Below are 16165 nucleotides of genomic sequence, written 5' to 3'. Positions count from 1 at the left end.
CACTCTGATATTCATGTGAGAAAGCATGATGTCACTTTATTAACCTAATAACCACTTTCCATAACAGAAAAATAAAAATACTGGAATGGCCATCTGGCATGAACTTTCTGTTTCTCTTAAAAACACGTCTGTGTTTTCTAAGACAACAAGAATAAATAAAATAACTAAAAAAAAAACCCAACAAAATCTGTCTTCTCACAAATTTTACAGCACCAAACAAAACAAAACAAAACAGAACAGACTGAAATAAAGCCTGATTAAATAATATTTCAAAATATAAACATGAAGATACCATACTGTCAGGAGCTCTGCGTATAAACATGTGTGTATAGTATTACTGTCAGAGTATTTGCCTTATATTTGCCTTATATATTTGCCTTATATTTGCCTATATATGCCCTGCTTATATCACTAAAAAACTCCAGGCACTTGTGGTAAAATATTAGTGCCCTATGAGAGCACAACTTTGGAAAAGGAAGAATGGAAAAGAACCTGTAAAATTTTTAAAAATGAGTCATCCTTTGAAAACAAGCAGGTTAACTTTAGAAGGTAATGACTCTGATAGATACCACATATTCTATATTGAATTCACCCATCATTATGACTTTAATATACAGATACATGGAGGCCGATCTTGTAAGCTAGTAAACATTACATCAATGTGGTTTTTTGTTTTTTCTAAGCAGTGAGGGTGATAAGCAGTGCTCCCTTGTATGCTCTTGATAGAACTAAGAGTACAGAAGCAACAGACAGCTAAGGTAGGCTGGTCATGAGCTCAAATCCAAGAGCAATAGGACAGTGGGTGCACAGTGATGTCACACATCATGATGTCACTTAAACAGCTGTCCTCAGTGTCTGCTAATAACATGCCATTTCCCAACTCACTGATGGCATTTCTGATGCTGTATCTGGGAGATGCCATGTGTGGGAGCACTGCCCCAATCACCAAGGCACTTGCCTCAGACTGTGCAGGACACAAAGGGAGGCAAAGCTCAGAGGGGACTTGGTTCTAATTCAAAGGACTAAGTCTGGGAACAGACAGTTCAAACAGGTGGGAGCTGAAAGGGTTTTTAGGAGGATATGAATCATAAAGCTAATCATAGCCAACCAAAATAATACAGTCCCCATATACACTCTAGTCTTTTATCTATAGAATCAAACTGTGAACACATTGTATATTTTTAGTCTTGGTTTGTTCTTGTGGGCTTGTTGGGATTTTTTCAGTATGATACTTAATTCCAATTACCCTTCAGATTATGTGACATTACTGAGCATCACAAAACACAACTTTGACAGTACTGGATCCAGTAGTAGCATCATGGCTTCTAGGTCAATACTGAAGCTGTCTAATTTTCCCAGTAAATTGAGAAATGTAGGTCAGCAAGTACAAGTATTTATGCTATTTAGAATTATAGCACAATAATATTCTAAATATTATTTGATATTATTAAATATTATTCTAAATATTCTTATATTTAGAATGGTTATGGTTGGAAAGGACCTTAAAGATCATCTAATTCCACCTACGTGCATGAGCAGGGACACCTCCCACCAGACCATGGCTGAACATGTTCAGCAAACTTGAGCACATCAAAAGGTACAAATATCAAGACACAACAAATCCCCTCTCCAATACTATAATAAAAAATAATTAATCTAGTAATCTTTAAGATTTCCCTACTTTGGGCAGTGCAGTTATTTTAAGATAACAGTCCTGATACAACTGCAGTTTCAAAATTAAGTTTAGACCAGACATCTCAGAAAAAGAAGCAAATGTTCTCATCCTAAATTTTTTTTTTTTTTTTTTTTTTTTTGGTGGGGTTGGGACACACATACACGCTGTGTCAAAACAGCTATTTGCTTTCAGCCAAGAAAACATCATATAGGTAACTACGCAGGGGGAACTTCCTACTGTGGGGTCTAAACACAGTCCACAGACCCTGGCATTTTAAATCCACTCAGTTTGGTGGAAAAGTCTGTTTTTAGAGAATGTGCAGCAGACAGTCAGCTGAGGATGTGATGTAACCAACCTTTAGCTGCCATGCAGTAACAACTGACACAACTGTTGCCAGAACTTGCTGCTGCACAAAAATGTCAGTATTAAGAGTAAACTTTTTAACATGACAAACTCTTGGCTAGTGGCAACCTACAGTAACTTGGAATCAACTTAAGCCTCCCTCTTCTATCCCATTCCAAAGTACAGCAGCAGAACTTCATATTGCTTGGTGAGGTCTTTTTTCTTTTGAGGGGATCTGCACTTCAAGTACTCCATAGGGTATTTTAGAAACAGTTTGACAAACTTGCTTGAAATTAATAAACCCCAACTTTGGTACTTAAATGGATGGAGCTATTAATAAACTAGACTACTACTCAATATAAGAAATATTTCAATCTTGAGAGCGAGATTATGCCAGAAGGGTTCAGTCAGTTCCAAGCAGTAGCATCCAACCTGGGAAATTCTGTATCAGTACCTTTCACAGAAACTCTATTTTCTCCTGGGACACATTATGCCCCCATCCATACAGTCCCACTGCTGCTGGGTACTTTTAAACTAATTTTGGAGGCAGAAACCCCTGCTCAGTAAATATCTGAGTAGCATATGTTAAAAGCAACAAAAAAATTTTTTTTCCTCTCACAGTGTCACATTTTGTTTAAACTCTGGAAAGGGTTCCCCCTCCTTGCACATTTGTTTCATGGGCCTCTACTGCTTAATAAACCTCCACATAAGTCATGATTCTGAGAAAAGTAGGGATAGAGATAAACAGAGCTGAAACGTGCAGAGTTACAACACACTTTCTTACTTTCTCTGTTACCTCCTTAAACTTAAAATCCATGGATTTTTAAGCAAGCAGTTACATGAGGAGTACTGGGGAGTCACAGGTAGCATGGTGCAACATTTAGCTTATGATTCCCTTCCCACTGATTATTTTAATGGGTGGTGAGAATTAGAAAAATGGAAGAAGACCTCAAGAAAAGGAAAACACGATAGGGTGGGATATCTCCTTGGTAAACAGGATATATTCTTTCCATTTACAAACCATTTGAACTTCTGGGTTAAAGCAACTCCATCACGTGCAGAGGTAGAGCAGCAGAACAGAAAGAAAACTTGTTAGTGACAAGGTGAATCATCCTGATGCATCACTGGTAACCCAGCACATGATCCTCTTGCCTTTGAGGTCAAGGCCACAATCCCATAAAAACCCAGTTTAGCTCTGAGATCAGTTATCCACCCCAGTTAAGAAGAGGACAACACCAGTTAAGAGTGCAGCTGCACTGACTTCAGCAAATGTCTAGTCAATACCAAGTTTCCTTGCTGAAGATCTAAAAAACTTCTTGAGACAACACAAGGATGAAAAATTTTATTATTACAATTAATGTAATTATAAATATATATTGCATATTATTTAATTATAATAAAATATTATAATTTTAATTATTAGAAAATATTGGAAATGGGTGGCTTTCTACCTCTACCAGGCCATTTTTAGAACTGAGTACCTGCAACATCAACTGCAAACAGATAAGAATCACGGAGGAGTAAAAAGGAGAAAAATGGAGTAAGTTCATCAATGTAAGAGTCAGATTAAAGGTTTAACATCAGTGATGTGTTTTTTTCTGAAAAGCACAAAGTAGACTAAGCAGAGAATTGTGAGACCCATCACAGAAATCTGGTGATACAAGAAATTCCAGAACTGTGCAGATTTATTTTGTGGGGAAATATGAGAATTCTAACACCAGTTGTTTATACTGGGTTATCTCCTTTGGCATCAGCTGAAGTCTGACATGCATCCATCAGTGAAGTCTCATGAACTCCTACACTGTCCAAGACTAATAATATTACTCCCAGTAGATCTTTCACAAACAGTTGCCATCTTCTACATGTTTTCAGTTTAGGATAGCAATGATGCTACTAGCATGTTGAAGCAATTATTTTATATTGAGAATTTTAAAGGAGTTACTATTTTAAAATATCCGAAACGTAACAATTATGCTAAAGAATTTCTCAGAAGAATGCTAAAGAATTTCTGTTGAAATAAACTACCATGATATCAAATTTACTGCAGTGTGCTGTGTACCAACCATTCACAATGTAATGGTCCTAGCTGGTTTTTTTTAAATAAAAATATCTCTGATGTTTTCTTGGTCTCAGTATTTTGCTCTTCTTACAAGCTGTCATCTACAGATCAGAGCTCGGGCATACACCCAGAAGCAGATAAAGCATCTCAGACTGTCTTCAAAATAGAGTCAGCAAAAGGATACATGCTGTACAGATTGTGTAATTCAAAATAATTGCTGTTTGAGCTACTGAAAATGAGTATGTTCTTAAGCAACAGCTACAAATGTTAGCCTAGAAAGTTTCCTTTGGCTAACATTTCACCTTAATATGATGGGTGGAAGGCAATGGGTATAATCCAAAGCCACCTATGATTATGAGAGTGATTGTTATACATTTCTTTTTTATAAAATATGTAGTTTGGTTGTTTCTTACCTCTGGTTTTCCACTCCCTGATGATTTAGAACATGGCTTTTACAGGCAGCTGTGTGTTGTTGTGAAAAGAATGCTGAGCTTGCAGTTTTATTTTGATTCTAAAGCTGAACTGCTTTTTAGGACAGAACTTAACCAACTTCTGAGAAGAACTATGGGACACAAGTCATTGTAGAGGAGAGAACTATGGGCTGTCAGTCCCATGCTCTACAGTCCAGACAAACCAAAGAATAGCTGGAATGAGTTGTTTTACCTGAGATATGTTTATTTTATTAACTAGACAAAGAAGGCTATATATGTTATTCAAAAATATTTCTGTCTTACCAACAGAAAGGATTTCTTTTTAATTAGTGTAGACAAAAGATTGCAACTATTTAAGTTTTGCATTCCTTGCCTGCCCAAATGTCACAGCCATTCATCGACAACAAAGAAATTCAGAATACACTGAATCTTCTCAAAGGGCCAAGGATTATATCATCCAATCATGGGGTGAATCAAGTTGTTGGTTTGTTTTTGATATCTAAACAAAGACAACTAAGCTATGCACTTCACTTATTTAAGACTGACACTAACTTCATTAGAAGTTAGCTCATGCAGACTTGCCTCTTGCTAGGATTTCAAAATACAGTTCCTCTGAAAATGACACAATGGCAGAAGAGACAGCACTGGAAGAAAAGTGTTGAGCTTTCTCTGAATTTCAGCTGTAATTAACACTGTAAGGTTCTTAGAAAACCTCCTCCTTTGGTCCAAAGGTTCCTAGGATGAAGTTCAAGATGCCACCAACTTTATTTTCTGAGAGAAATCAAAGTGTGGTTAAAAAATGGTATCTAAGTAATACTGTGGTCAACAACAAGGATGCCATGAAAAACCTGGTGATGAAAAAAGCTGAGGGTAGATTACAGCTGTGAGCAAGAGAAATCTTGCTTTGTGCATGAAATTTCTTATTATGCTTTCATCTGCTTGGTAAATTACACAAGTTCTGCACTCATAGAGTAACCAAGTCCTCTCTGCATTTGATTCAGTGTATTATCTCAAGAAGCATCTTCAGACTGGTAGTAGTTCTATTAATAATAATAATAGTAAGAGCAGCAGTAGTAGAAGTTATAATCCTATCCAATGCTAAAAGTCATATCATCTTGAAATTTCATATAGATACAAAACTGTCACTCCATTCAGATTATTTATTTACTTCATCTTTAATGTCTGCACTTTTGCTCCTAAAATTATTCTTTAAAAAAATACTAATTAGGTAGGTTCTCATTCCTATCAGTTTGTCAATAAGGAATAGCTTTTTATCAAGGCATCAAACACACTTTTCCATAAAAAATACAAGATACATAATGACAGAATCTGCCAAATTAGAAGGGACCCACCCGAATCATTAAGTTCAACTCCTGTTCCTGTGTAGGGCACCCCAAGAGTCAATGAATTCAATTCATATGGCAATGAATTCAACTAAATAGGGCACCCAGAATTCAATGGCAAATAAAGAAAATATTAAATAAGCATTTTTACAGAGGTCAAATAAATTCTCGTAATAGGTACCTGCAGAAGTAATCTCTCAAAGGCAAGGAAGTTGTCCCATTTGGAAGTCTGGGGGTGTTTTAAAGTCTGGACCGTGGCCAGCACAAGCTGTAGAAGACCACAATGGTTCTCCAAAGCTTTGAGATTATTTCTGAATAGCTGAACATATGAGCTGAGCTGTTCTGGGGTGACTCTGCCTGTGGAAAAAAAACAGGACACGGCATTCAGTGGTGGCAAACAGAGACCTAGATTTTTAAAAATTATAGTGAATGGGCTGTAATAAACTTCAGAGGCTCTCTCGACTATAGACCTGATCCCAGCTTCACTGCAGCCCCTGGGAACTTCAAGCTGCAGCAAATGATCAGGACAAAGCCTTTATCCATGAACTGTGGTTTAAGGTGTGTGGCATGGCAGGTATTTAACAATAGACAACAGATGCTGACATAAAGGGTAGTACCATTTTTTTGTTTTCAGACACAGAGGAACATTCATTGAAACTAGGGAAATAATACCTCATGACTACTACTAAAAAATGGTCAATCTTTCTATATTTATTAAAAGTGCAACAGGAATTCGTGAGCCCTGTTGCACCAAACCTGTGGCCTCCAGACACTGCTCACTATTGACTCAAAAAACAGAGATTGTGTTAGTGATTCAAGGAAGTGTTTTTTGGAGCTCTTCTCGGAAAGGACACTTCCAAGGCATAACTTTTCAGTTTCTGAGATGCAGTAAGTATAGCACGATTTCACCTTTTACTTGAAAATAAACACCCTGGTGCCCACACACTGTCCTGTAGCACTTCCCTTAACAGAAGATCATGAGGGAAGTCATTTGGGCCACACAAGCATTACACAATTTGAAGTTATCCACCCAACATTAAAGTGGGGCTAAACTGCTCAATCATTTTATATTTTAGAAGTGATCTGTTCCTGGGAGGAAGGTCCACAGTGCCTCATCTGCCCCAAAAAACCATCAGAAGCAATCACATGCACCATCACCATGCAAGGAAGAAAACTGTTCTAGCTGCAAGTCTGGACTGAAATCCAGTCCAGGGCCCTCTCCTGCTTACTGGCAGCCTCTGCCAGTAAGAAGTAATTTTCCTCAAGCAAACCACACCTAAAGAGCAGGGTCATGTGAGACGGTGTGTGGAGGATCTTTTAATGTAAACAGGACAAGCTTTGGTGCTGGGAAGGCCCTAGGCTGAGCTGATACTAGGTGGTTCATGACTTACACCACTCATTATTTTATTCAGTATTTTTCCATAAGGGAAAGATCTTGTAAGATTGCCACAGTGTTTCTTCTCTGTGTTTGGTTATAACATCACTTTACAAGGCTCTCCACCTGCCTCCATCCTTTCAGTATCATAAATGATGAATAAATTAATCCAACAGCATGCAAATCTTAAAAACACTTTCTTTTGGATTCAGTGATACCAAGGTCTGGTCTTTGGAAGAGCATTTAGATCAGGGAAAGCTGCTAAATAAAGCAAAAACACACAAGCTCTTTATGTGAATTTAAAAGGAAAGCATCAAAGTGAAAAGTCAGCAAATTAACACACAAATCAAGCTGACACCACTCAGTAGGCACGAGAGCTGACAAAAGGCTTCCATGGTTAGCCCACATAGGCTAAAACAGCAACTGCAGCCATGAGTGTTTTTAGACTAAACACTGGAGCTTTCAGACTTGTTTTATTTCCTTTAAAGCTGTGTCAGGCAGATTTACATGGTGATTTGAAAGTGCCAGCCCACGATGCCTTGCAGCATACCTTAGAAAATGACTGCATTATTACCCATAGCAGTCCTGATATACAGCAGCATATCTGAAATATGATAACTTGCTCCAATTGAGAAAACATGAAGCTGACAGCCCTTCCCTCATTTGAACCAGTAAAATGGGAGGGCTTTCAATATTTCTGATTGCACTTTAAAAAAACCCCAATTTTTCAAGAGTTTTGTTCCATGTTGTCCCTTGTGAAAGTGAATCCAGATGCAGCAGAGGATCAGCCTGAGATCAATTCAGCACCATTTTAGATAAACAATCACATTCTTTCCCACCCTCAGAGTACCACCAAAAGAAAGTCCAACACGTATGTAAACATAAGTGTAATCCTAACCTTAGTAAGTCACTAAGAAAACTTACATTGGCATAAAAGAGTCCAGCATCTCATCTGTGATATTTACAATATCCATGGAACCACTTGTATCCTGGGTTCAAGAGTTCCAGAAACCTCCCTTAACAGCTGGCTGCTGAATACAACTGTTCCAGTACATAAGGAAAGGAATTTGGGCAAGTGATTTGTGGTAAAATCTGCAATTAAATTACTTTTTTTTTTACTGGGGCCTAAAAACCTCACCACTTTTCCTGCTGCTTTCTCACAAGGAGAAGATTTCAGCACAACAGACTCAATTTAATCTAATCCTAACCCCACCAGTCCTTTATTCTTTTAAAGCCTCTCTGATGTTTCAAGTCCTTTTGTGCCGCAGTGGGGCAGACAGGTCCCATGAAATCAAAATGAAATAGATGCCAATCACATCTTCATATTTCATCTGTCACTTTCTTCTTCTAAAGCAAACCCAGAGATACACAGGACAAAGCTGGCAACCACTGGCAGAAACCATTAAATCCCAATTCAGGACTTGATAAACACAACATCTATTGAAAGTAACATTAAAACAAACAAACAACAGAACAAGATTTCAAAGCTTCATCTCTCTTCCCAAGCACAAAAGAGAGAATGAAGTGAGTAGGTGCTGACTGGAAAGTTGCACAATGAAACTCCAAAGTTAATAGAATACAGGAGGACACGGAGCAGAGAAGGAAAACAGGGATGCTGATAGACTGTGGTAATATTGCAGGAATTACTTAAGTTATGACTGGTAACAGCTAATTAGGAATGACCAAAGTATTTATGCACTAATGCAAGAATCTTGGGCAACAGGATGAAAATAGTGTAGGGAATAAAACTGGAAATTCCCAAAGTAACAGAAACAGGATGGACTAAGTACTGGGCTCACTACTGAAGAGCCAGTTCCATCCAGGAAGCACTGAAAGTCAGTGTGATGAAGCAGCTCTACATTTTAATAATCTAATAAACTGAGGATAAAACATAAGAGATAACAGGGACCAGGATAGCCACAGAGAACAGAAAACTAGTATTTATGTCTAAGAAATGGGAAAATCTATCTCCTTATTAGTCTGATGTCAGGAGTAGGAAAAGCTTCAGCAAAAAGGTTTCAGGGACAAAAACCTGACATAATGGAGAAAAGTGGGATAAAATGCAAAGTACATTTATCAAAGCATAGTTTACATCAATAATGCACATGGATTTAGCATAGCATTAAATATACTGTAACCATATTTAAGGGGAAGAAGGCTAAGATTACAAGAATTGTAAAATATCTAACAAACTTCTAAAAGTAGATACCAGGTAATATGCAATAGAGAAGTACTAGCAGATAAAAAGAAAAGGTAAAATAAGAATGTGCTTGCATGCACATGTACATATTTGTAGCACAAATTTTGATACTAAACAGCTTCAAAATGGGTGTTGTCACAAGGTTGTGATACATCATTAACATGGAGAAAGACCAGAGAGCACAGCTGAGTTGCTTTGCACATTAGACTGATGTAAGCGAGATGAAATTTAACTGTATGAAGTGCAAATTTATGCCTTTTAAGATTAGGGTAAGCACATCTGCTGTAAATTGGCTGTCAAAACCATGAAACAACAGAAGAAGGAAATAATGTCTAGGTCTCCTTGTTGTAAAAAAGAAGGTACAATCCATACCAGAGGGTACAAATATGTCAGTACAAAGCCCCTCCTCCTGGAGCACTCTCTGCAGATCCAGTCACCTCCATTCTGGGAAGCTGAACCCAAAATTGTGCTGCATACACAGAAAAGCTACTACAGTGATTAGAGAGACAGACAACTTAAGTTAGGAATTAAAAACACAAATGCTCAGCCTGTGCGGGTTCTCTGCCCCACCTGGAAAAAACCTGAGATCTCTATAAATGCATGAAAAATATTTACATTAAGGATCCATTGGTATTGGTACCAGTGGGCATAAATAGAGGATGAATATATTTGCATAAAATGTTAAGGAATGTATTGATGTACCAATCAATCTACGAGTAGTGGAGACAAAAGAGGAGGCAAACAAATTTAACTTGTTCTAAGGCAGAGTTTGATGCTGTCTAATGAGCAGTTGGATAAATGTTCACAAGATTTAATTAAATACAAATGGCCCCCTTCAATCCTTCACTCCTACATCAATTGATTTGCAAACATATTGGGACCTACAGATGTTGAATTCCACCTCCAACTTTCAAGGATTCAAGGCAGTTCCCTAAAGAACTACAGATCACTTTTGTCAACTTTTAAATTGTAGTAGCTGTACCTTGTATTAAAAAAAAAAAAAGGGGGGGGGGGTAAAGAAAGTAAATTTTTTTTTTTTTAAAAAATGAAAATATCAGCACTGAACACCAACATCTGTAACACTATACCCTATAGCAAATGCACAATACTAAATACACAAACAATTATGTGTACAGTTAGACTGAAGGGAAGAAATAACTCTACTACTAGTAAAGCAGATCACTCAAGTTAGACATACTGGGACACAAATAGCCAGCAGCTGATTAAAGGTTTGTCAAAAATCTGCTTTTGAATACTGAGAACGGCCTGAGTGGAACAGAAAGACTTCCACCTCAACAACTAAACAAAAAAAGTTAACTTGACAAACCACATTTGTAGTCACCAAGACACTGTTCCACAGTATGACTTCTTTCCATTTTAAATTAATGTTGCAGTCCATATAGTGTCATAAAGGCATTACTTCAAGAAAGTAATTAATTTGCAAGATATATTTACTGGTAAAGTAAATTTTTCAAATTGAGAATCCCTATGTACATTTTTTTATTGTACAGATTTATTGATGAACAAGGGTTCTGAAGAGCAAAGGTCAGGATTATCAACTGTTCCAAACACATAGTCCTTACTTTTTCATCTAACACTTAGTTAATTATCTCCACAGGGACAAGAAAACAAGTAAAGAGTAAAGTACATTTGGTGACCAACTAACTAAATAAGTAGAAACTTTTCCAAGACTACAGGAGCTGCCAAATACACGTAACCTTAAACCTAGTTCAATTTTATGCAAGAACATACGTGAGCTTCACTGGCTAGAGTGCTTTTGCTGGGGTCCATTTTTTACTTGAAAGAACCATGAATAACAAAGACCTCGGCACACATATGTTCACAGATGAGATTTTTTTAAAGCAGTAGAGGGCTGAAATATTCCATATATATTGTTTTCCTGGTCCACAGGATTATAGACCTACCACTCCCAGTAGCTTCCCTCTGATCATGTCCAGTGCTGGACACTTGTGAGGAATAAAGAATGATCTCATACTCCACGAAGCCAACTGGGCAAAAATACGCTTCAGGGAGTGGGATATTTTGCAAACTAAGTAGAGAGCAATACGTAGGACTGATGATGCCCCTTGTGTTTCTGAGCTAGTGTAATTTCCAGATGTTATTAACTTACAATGTTTTTGTACTTCTTAGGAAGCTTGAGCAATACTCTTTAACAGCAAGTGCCACAAAAATACTTGTTTAGTTAACTTTTAAAAGTCATCCAGTCCTTGGATTGTTAATAAGAAAAGAACGCCAACTACTCTCTAGGTCTTTGGAGAGATGAAAATTAGGCCAGTATGAGATGCTGTTTGGCTGGCTTCTCCAGAATAAGGCTCTGGACCTGAAGAGCACTAAATCTTGCAGTAGACTGAAGCAGATGTCACAGGTTTATTTCTAGGAGCACAGCTCATCTCCCACAGACACAACCCCATCTGCTCTGGGGCTGATGAACACTTCTAAGCCTTTCTCCCTTTTCTGTTGCAGAAGCACAAGTATTCAGACAACCTCACAGTCACAGGTGTGAGCACAAATCCCAATTTCTTCCTACAGAAACCTCAATATAAGTCCACCTTGGGACTTTAAGCAGCCCTTAAGTACACCCAAAACTGCACTGCAGCAGCAGCCTCCTGCTGCCTGCCCCTGCAGGGCTGCGCCAGTGAGGCAGAGCTGGGACCAGCCTCCCATCCTTGCTGCCCCTTACTGACCCTCATTCTTCCTGCAACATTAGCTGCAGGAATTGGTTCCAGCCACTCTTCCTGGCCTGTCATGGGCTTTCCCGTGCATCCAAAGCCACTCCAAAGTGATGGACCTTCAGGGAGGCAGTCTCTCACCTGCCACACATCTGAAGGTCTGAACAGCAGTGGCTTTTGAGAATGTAGCAGCCATTAACAATGGTGAGAACTGTGCTGAGGCTTAGGAAACCCTGGAGTAGAGGCTCCTCAGAGTTGTTTTTTTTTTTTTTTTAAATGCATGGCCACTTCAACCCATTATTTCCTTCCTTTTCTTCACTCTACCATACAGTTTCCCCTATTCACTGTTAAATGGGTGTGAACAAAAAAGTAAAAACCATCTCTAGCCAGCATCTACTATATTCTCTGGTTACAACATTCACTGTGACTATTAAGTAACTTGAAATCTACAAATTTGGTTGAATCATCTTGATACATTAAAATTCTCACAGAAATTAATCAACTTGTTTGCCTTAAAATAACATGCCCAAAGGATTTCAGGTGGCTTGTGCATGTCCTCATTTAGCACTAAGACATATGTTTTCAGACACTGAGTATTTCCTCATGCTCTTGGCATGCTGTCCCAGAGAGAGAGGGAGGTCGTTGTTCTTCTTTGGTACATTATTCACAGGACTCATTATTTCTCTGATGATTTCTGGAATATTTCTGCAGCTGAGAATGCCCGAACAATCATTTTGGGTGGTAAGGAAATAAACAGGGATGGAAAACATGATGCTGTATGAGTATGCATACATGTAATTCACTATGTCTCTTGTGTAACAAATCATCCTTTGTGAGACTGAACGATGAGGCTTATACAATTATGCCAGGAAAAAGCACTGGGCAAGACACCCAGTTTTACTGTATTGCCACGTTCCACCTCAGGGGGAGACACAGAAGAGAATTTGCAAGCACACCCTGTTTTAAAAGGTTTTAAACCTTTGGCATGGGCTGTTCACCATGACACTTTGCTCCTTTATTTCTACATCAGTTTCAACTACACTCTTCAAATCTCAAATTTGCCCTCTCTTTTTTAACTAGGTGGCTCCTTTCTAAATGTAAGAAAGTTCTGAAGTCCTTTCTGTCATCTTGCAAGACACACAAAGGTAACCTGGTTGCTGATGTCCACACCATTTCATTGTGTGACAGACACCAGAACCGACCCCTCCCAACCCACATTCATGATCTCTGCTGCTGGTGTCAAACACAGCCAGTATGAGTGGCACTCCCTGCCAAATGAAGATACCACAGCATGCAGGCTGCTTCCCTACAGATATAACTAACAGCAACTGCTGCAAACTTCCTCTTTGACTTAAAGAATATGTGGTTTATTCTTCCCTCAGGCTCAGAAAATCTTAACCATGTCTTGATCATCACAAATGGACAATCTACAAGTACAGAGCTTTTTTTTTAAAAAAAGTCCCACAAACCTGTAAATACAAAATTCTAAAATATTCTTTTCAAGTATGAGAATGTACAATATAAGTCAACATGAGAAAAAATCAAGTAACCTTAGTGAATAAAAGAAATCTCTGGTGATTTATCTGAAAAAAATATGGAATAAATTTTAGCAGAGAACAGGAGATGGCAATACAATTACTTTGCTTCAGGAAAATGCACTGCTGTTTAGAAACTAACAGTATTTCCAATGCCTTATTTATATATATATATATATATATATACACACACACACACATACATACATACAATCAGCTTATTTCTATACAGCAGGACTGTAGATATAGTTGTACACCTTCTACTGACTAACGGGTAATCAAAAACTGGAAGAAGCACTTCAACCTTTCCTGGGTAATTTTGTTTGTTTGCTATAAAACTTGTTTATTTAGACATGTTGGAAACACTAACTCACTACAGATTCCAGCCAATGAATATGTATTGGTACTTATGACAACTATCAGAATAATACTAGTTAGTAGTTTATGAAAAAAAAAAAATAATCAGATAGCAGTTATATTTATTCCAAAGCTGATTAAGCCTTTTAAGTCAATTAATCATACCTAAACACCTTTTTGCAATTCAAAGATCCATAAATTCAGTTTATAAAAATATAATTATTTCCATACTGTATACTTCTACGTTTAAAAAAATCTAAATATTAATCTAAATATTAAGCTAAAATTAATTTATGATCTGCATTGTTATCAAAGGATATTATTTGACCTGACTCTACTATATCAAAATTAAAAATTATCTTAAAGAGATTGTGTGATGAATCAGAGTCAGAACACTTTAAAAAAAAAAAGACAGTAATTTAGAAATTCTTTGTAAGCTTTGTAAAGCATGGCTGTAAGTATTAGGAACGGAGCTTTACATTTATGATAAATCTAAGTATAACCCAAAATAAATTAAACACAGTTTCAAGCTAAAGCTATTTAAATTTTTAAGATTTTAACCCACAAAGTAATTTCCTCTTAAACATACACAGTGTAAAAAGTAATAAGGTACATTTACATTAAGTCTTTGTTTTAAAACTTCACAAATGTTCATCTGTACAGTGATGTTTACTCCCAACTATTGTGAACCTTATGTAAACCGTCTAGAGAAAGACCACATTAAAATAGGCTTTTCACAGTACTTTTATTAACAGAAAAAAACTTTATACTGAAGTTAATATAAGCTTTGCAGTATTACATTAGCAAAGAATATAAATAATGAAATGATATATTTGTACTGCTCCTGCAAGAGCAACACACTTGTGTTTTCTTTTAAATTTCTAAGAATTATCTTCAACTCTAATCACGACCAGACATGGAAGGAAAGATTGCCCCAAGTTCATTTTTAAGTGTTTGGATTTACTGTCTAGAACAAAAGCTGAAATTTAAAGGAAGAGAAAAAAAAAAAAAAGAAAAAAAGAAAAAAAAAAAAGACTTTATACAAAAATTCCAGACACATAGAAAGATTATTGTCACCACACTCCCCTCTTAAAGGGTTAGCCAAATAGTCCTGCACCCATATGCCAACTATAGTTTAATTGAAGATAACATACTACCAACATATCTACTTCTGTTTCACATCATGGCACAGGGTTCTACATTTCTTCCATCTGTGAATTGGTTTATAGCTGTCAAGTGTGAAGTGAGGTGTAAGAAACAAATGTGACATACTTAATTTTACTGGGGCTTGAATCACTACCCATCTTACACAAGAGACTATAAGGCATGCAGTAGGTTACTGAAGGAACAATTACAAAGCTACAGAAAGAGAAAAAAATACCTTTACTGAAACTTTGTAAACTGACTTTACCTAGGAACTGTTATTTCTTATTTCTGAAAAAAATATTAATCTACTGAATAATAAAAGAAAAAAAAATTAAAAATAAAACAATAGAATAATATATGGTACTTGTTGCTTCAGAGTTAACTGAAGCCTTCCATTTAACTTAACTGTGAGCAGCTTCAGTATTATACCTGATTTTTTAAGGAAAATTCAGATTATGCATAATGAAGTAGTCTGGTCATTAAAGCCAAACAAAAAAAAAACCCCAAAACACTGTACCCAAAAAACAAAGCAACCCACACCACTCAGAACAAATCTGAGCAACACTGAGTTTCCTAAACAAGAACTGCAAAAAGCTATTTACAGTCACCTGCAAGGAATATTGTCCTAAAACACTGAGGGAGAAATTCTGTCTCCAAATAAATGCATTGCAGTACAGGAAGTACAGAATACTTTACAAAACTCCTATTTTTTTCTTTTCTTTCTACGAACCTCTTTTGCTTAAACTTTATTTTATTTCATCATAAATGCACTTCACATTACCTACTGCAGTCTTGTTCTATAGATCAGGAATGTTTCCTTTAACCAGAAAGCAGGACATAACTCCTGGCATCCCTTCCAACCCATTCCCAAAAGCTGTAGCTGTTGTTGCAGCAGGAGAACCCCGTGGGGCTGCATGTTCCACACCACCCTTTTCATCTCAACAACTGAAATGAAGATTTGGTATTTCAAGGTACTTTTTTTCAGACAGGATTTGTAAATGATGCAGATGTT

At 37.1% G+C, this 16165-nt stretch overlaps 1 protein-coding gene across 3 annotated transcripts in view; it reads right to left on the bottom strand.

Annotated features, from left to right (window-relative positions):
* The window catches only part of SCFD2 (sec1 family domain containing 2), a 181679-nt gene that overhangs the window by 128731 nt on the left and 36783 nt on the right, over nt 1-16165 (bottom strand). For all 3 annotated transcript variants that reach the window (XR_011725802.1, XM_071743544.1, XM_071743545.1), the window contains exon 4: nt 6032-6207. Coding sequence is in view for 2 of the 3 variants with exons in the window: in XM_071743544.1 (XP_071599645.1) it covers nt 6032-6207 (176 nt within the window). In the remaining variant the exon portion in view is untranslated. The remainder of the gene's footprint in view (nt 1-6031; nt 6208-16165) is intronic.

Source organism: Heliangelus exortis, chromosome 4 (assembly GCF_036169615.1).
Source record: "Heliangelus exortis chromosome 4, bHelExo1.hap1, whole genome shotgun sequence".
Classification (NCBI taxonomy): domain Eukaryota; kingdom Metazoa; phylum Chordata; class Aves; order Apodiformes; family Trochilidae; genus Heliangelus; species Heliangelus exortis.
This window is presented reverse-complemented; position numbering and strand designations above follow the sequence as displayed.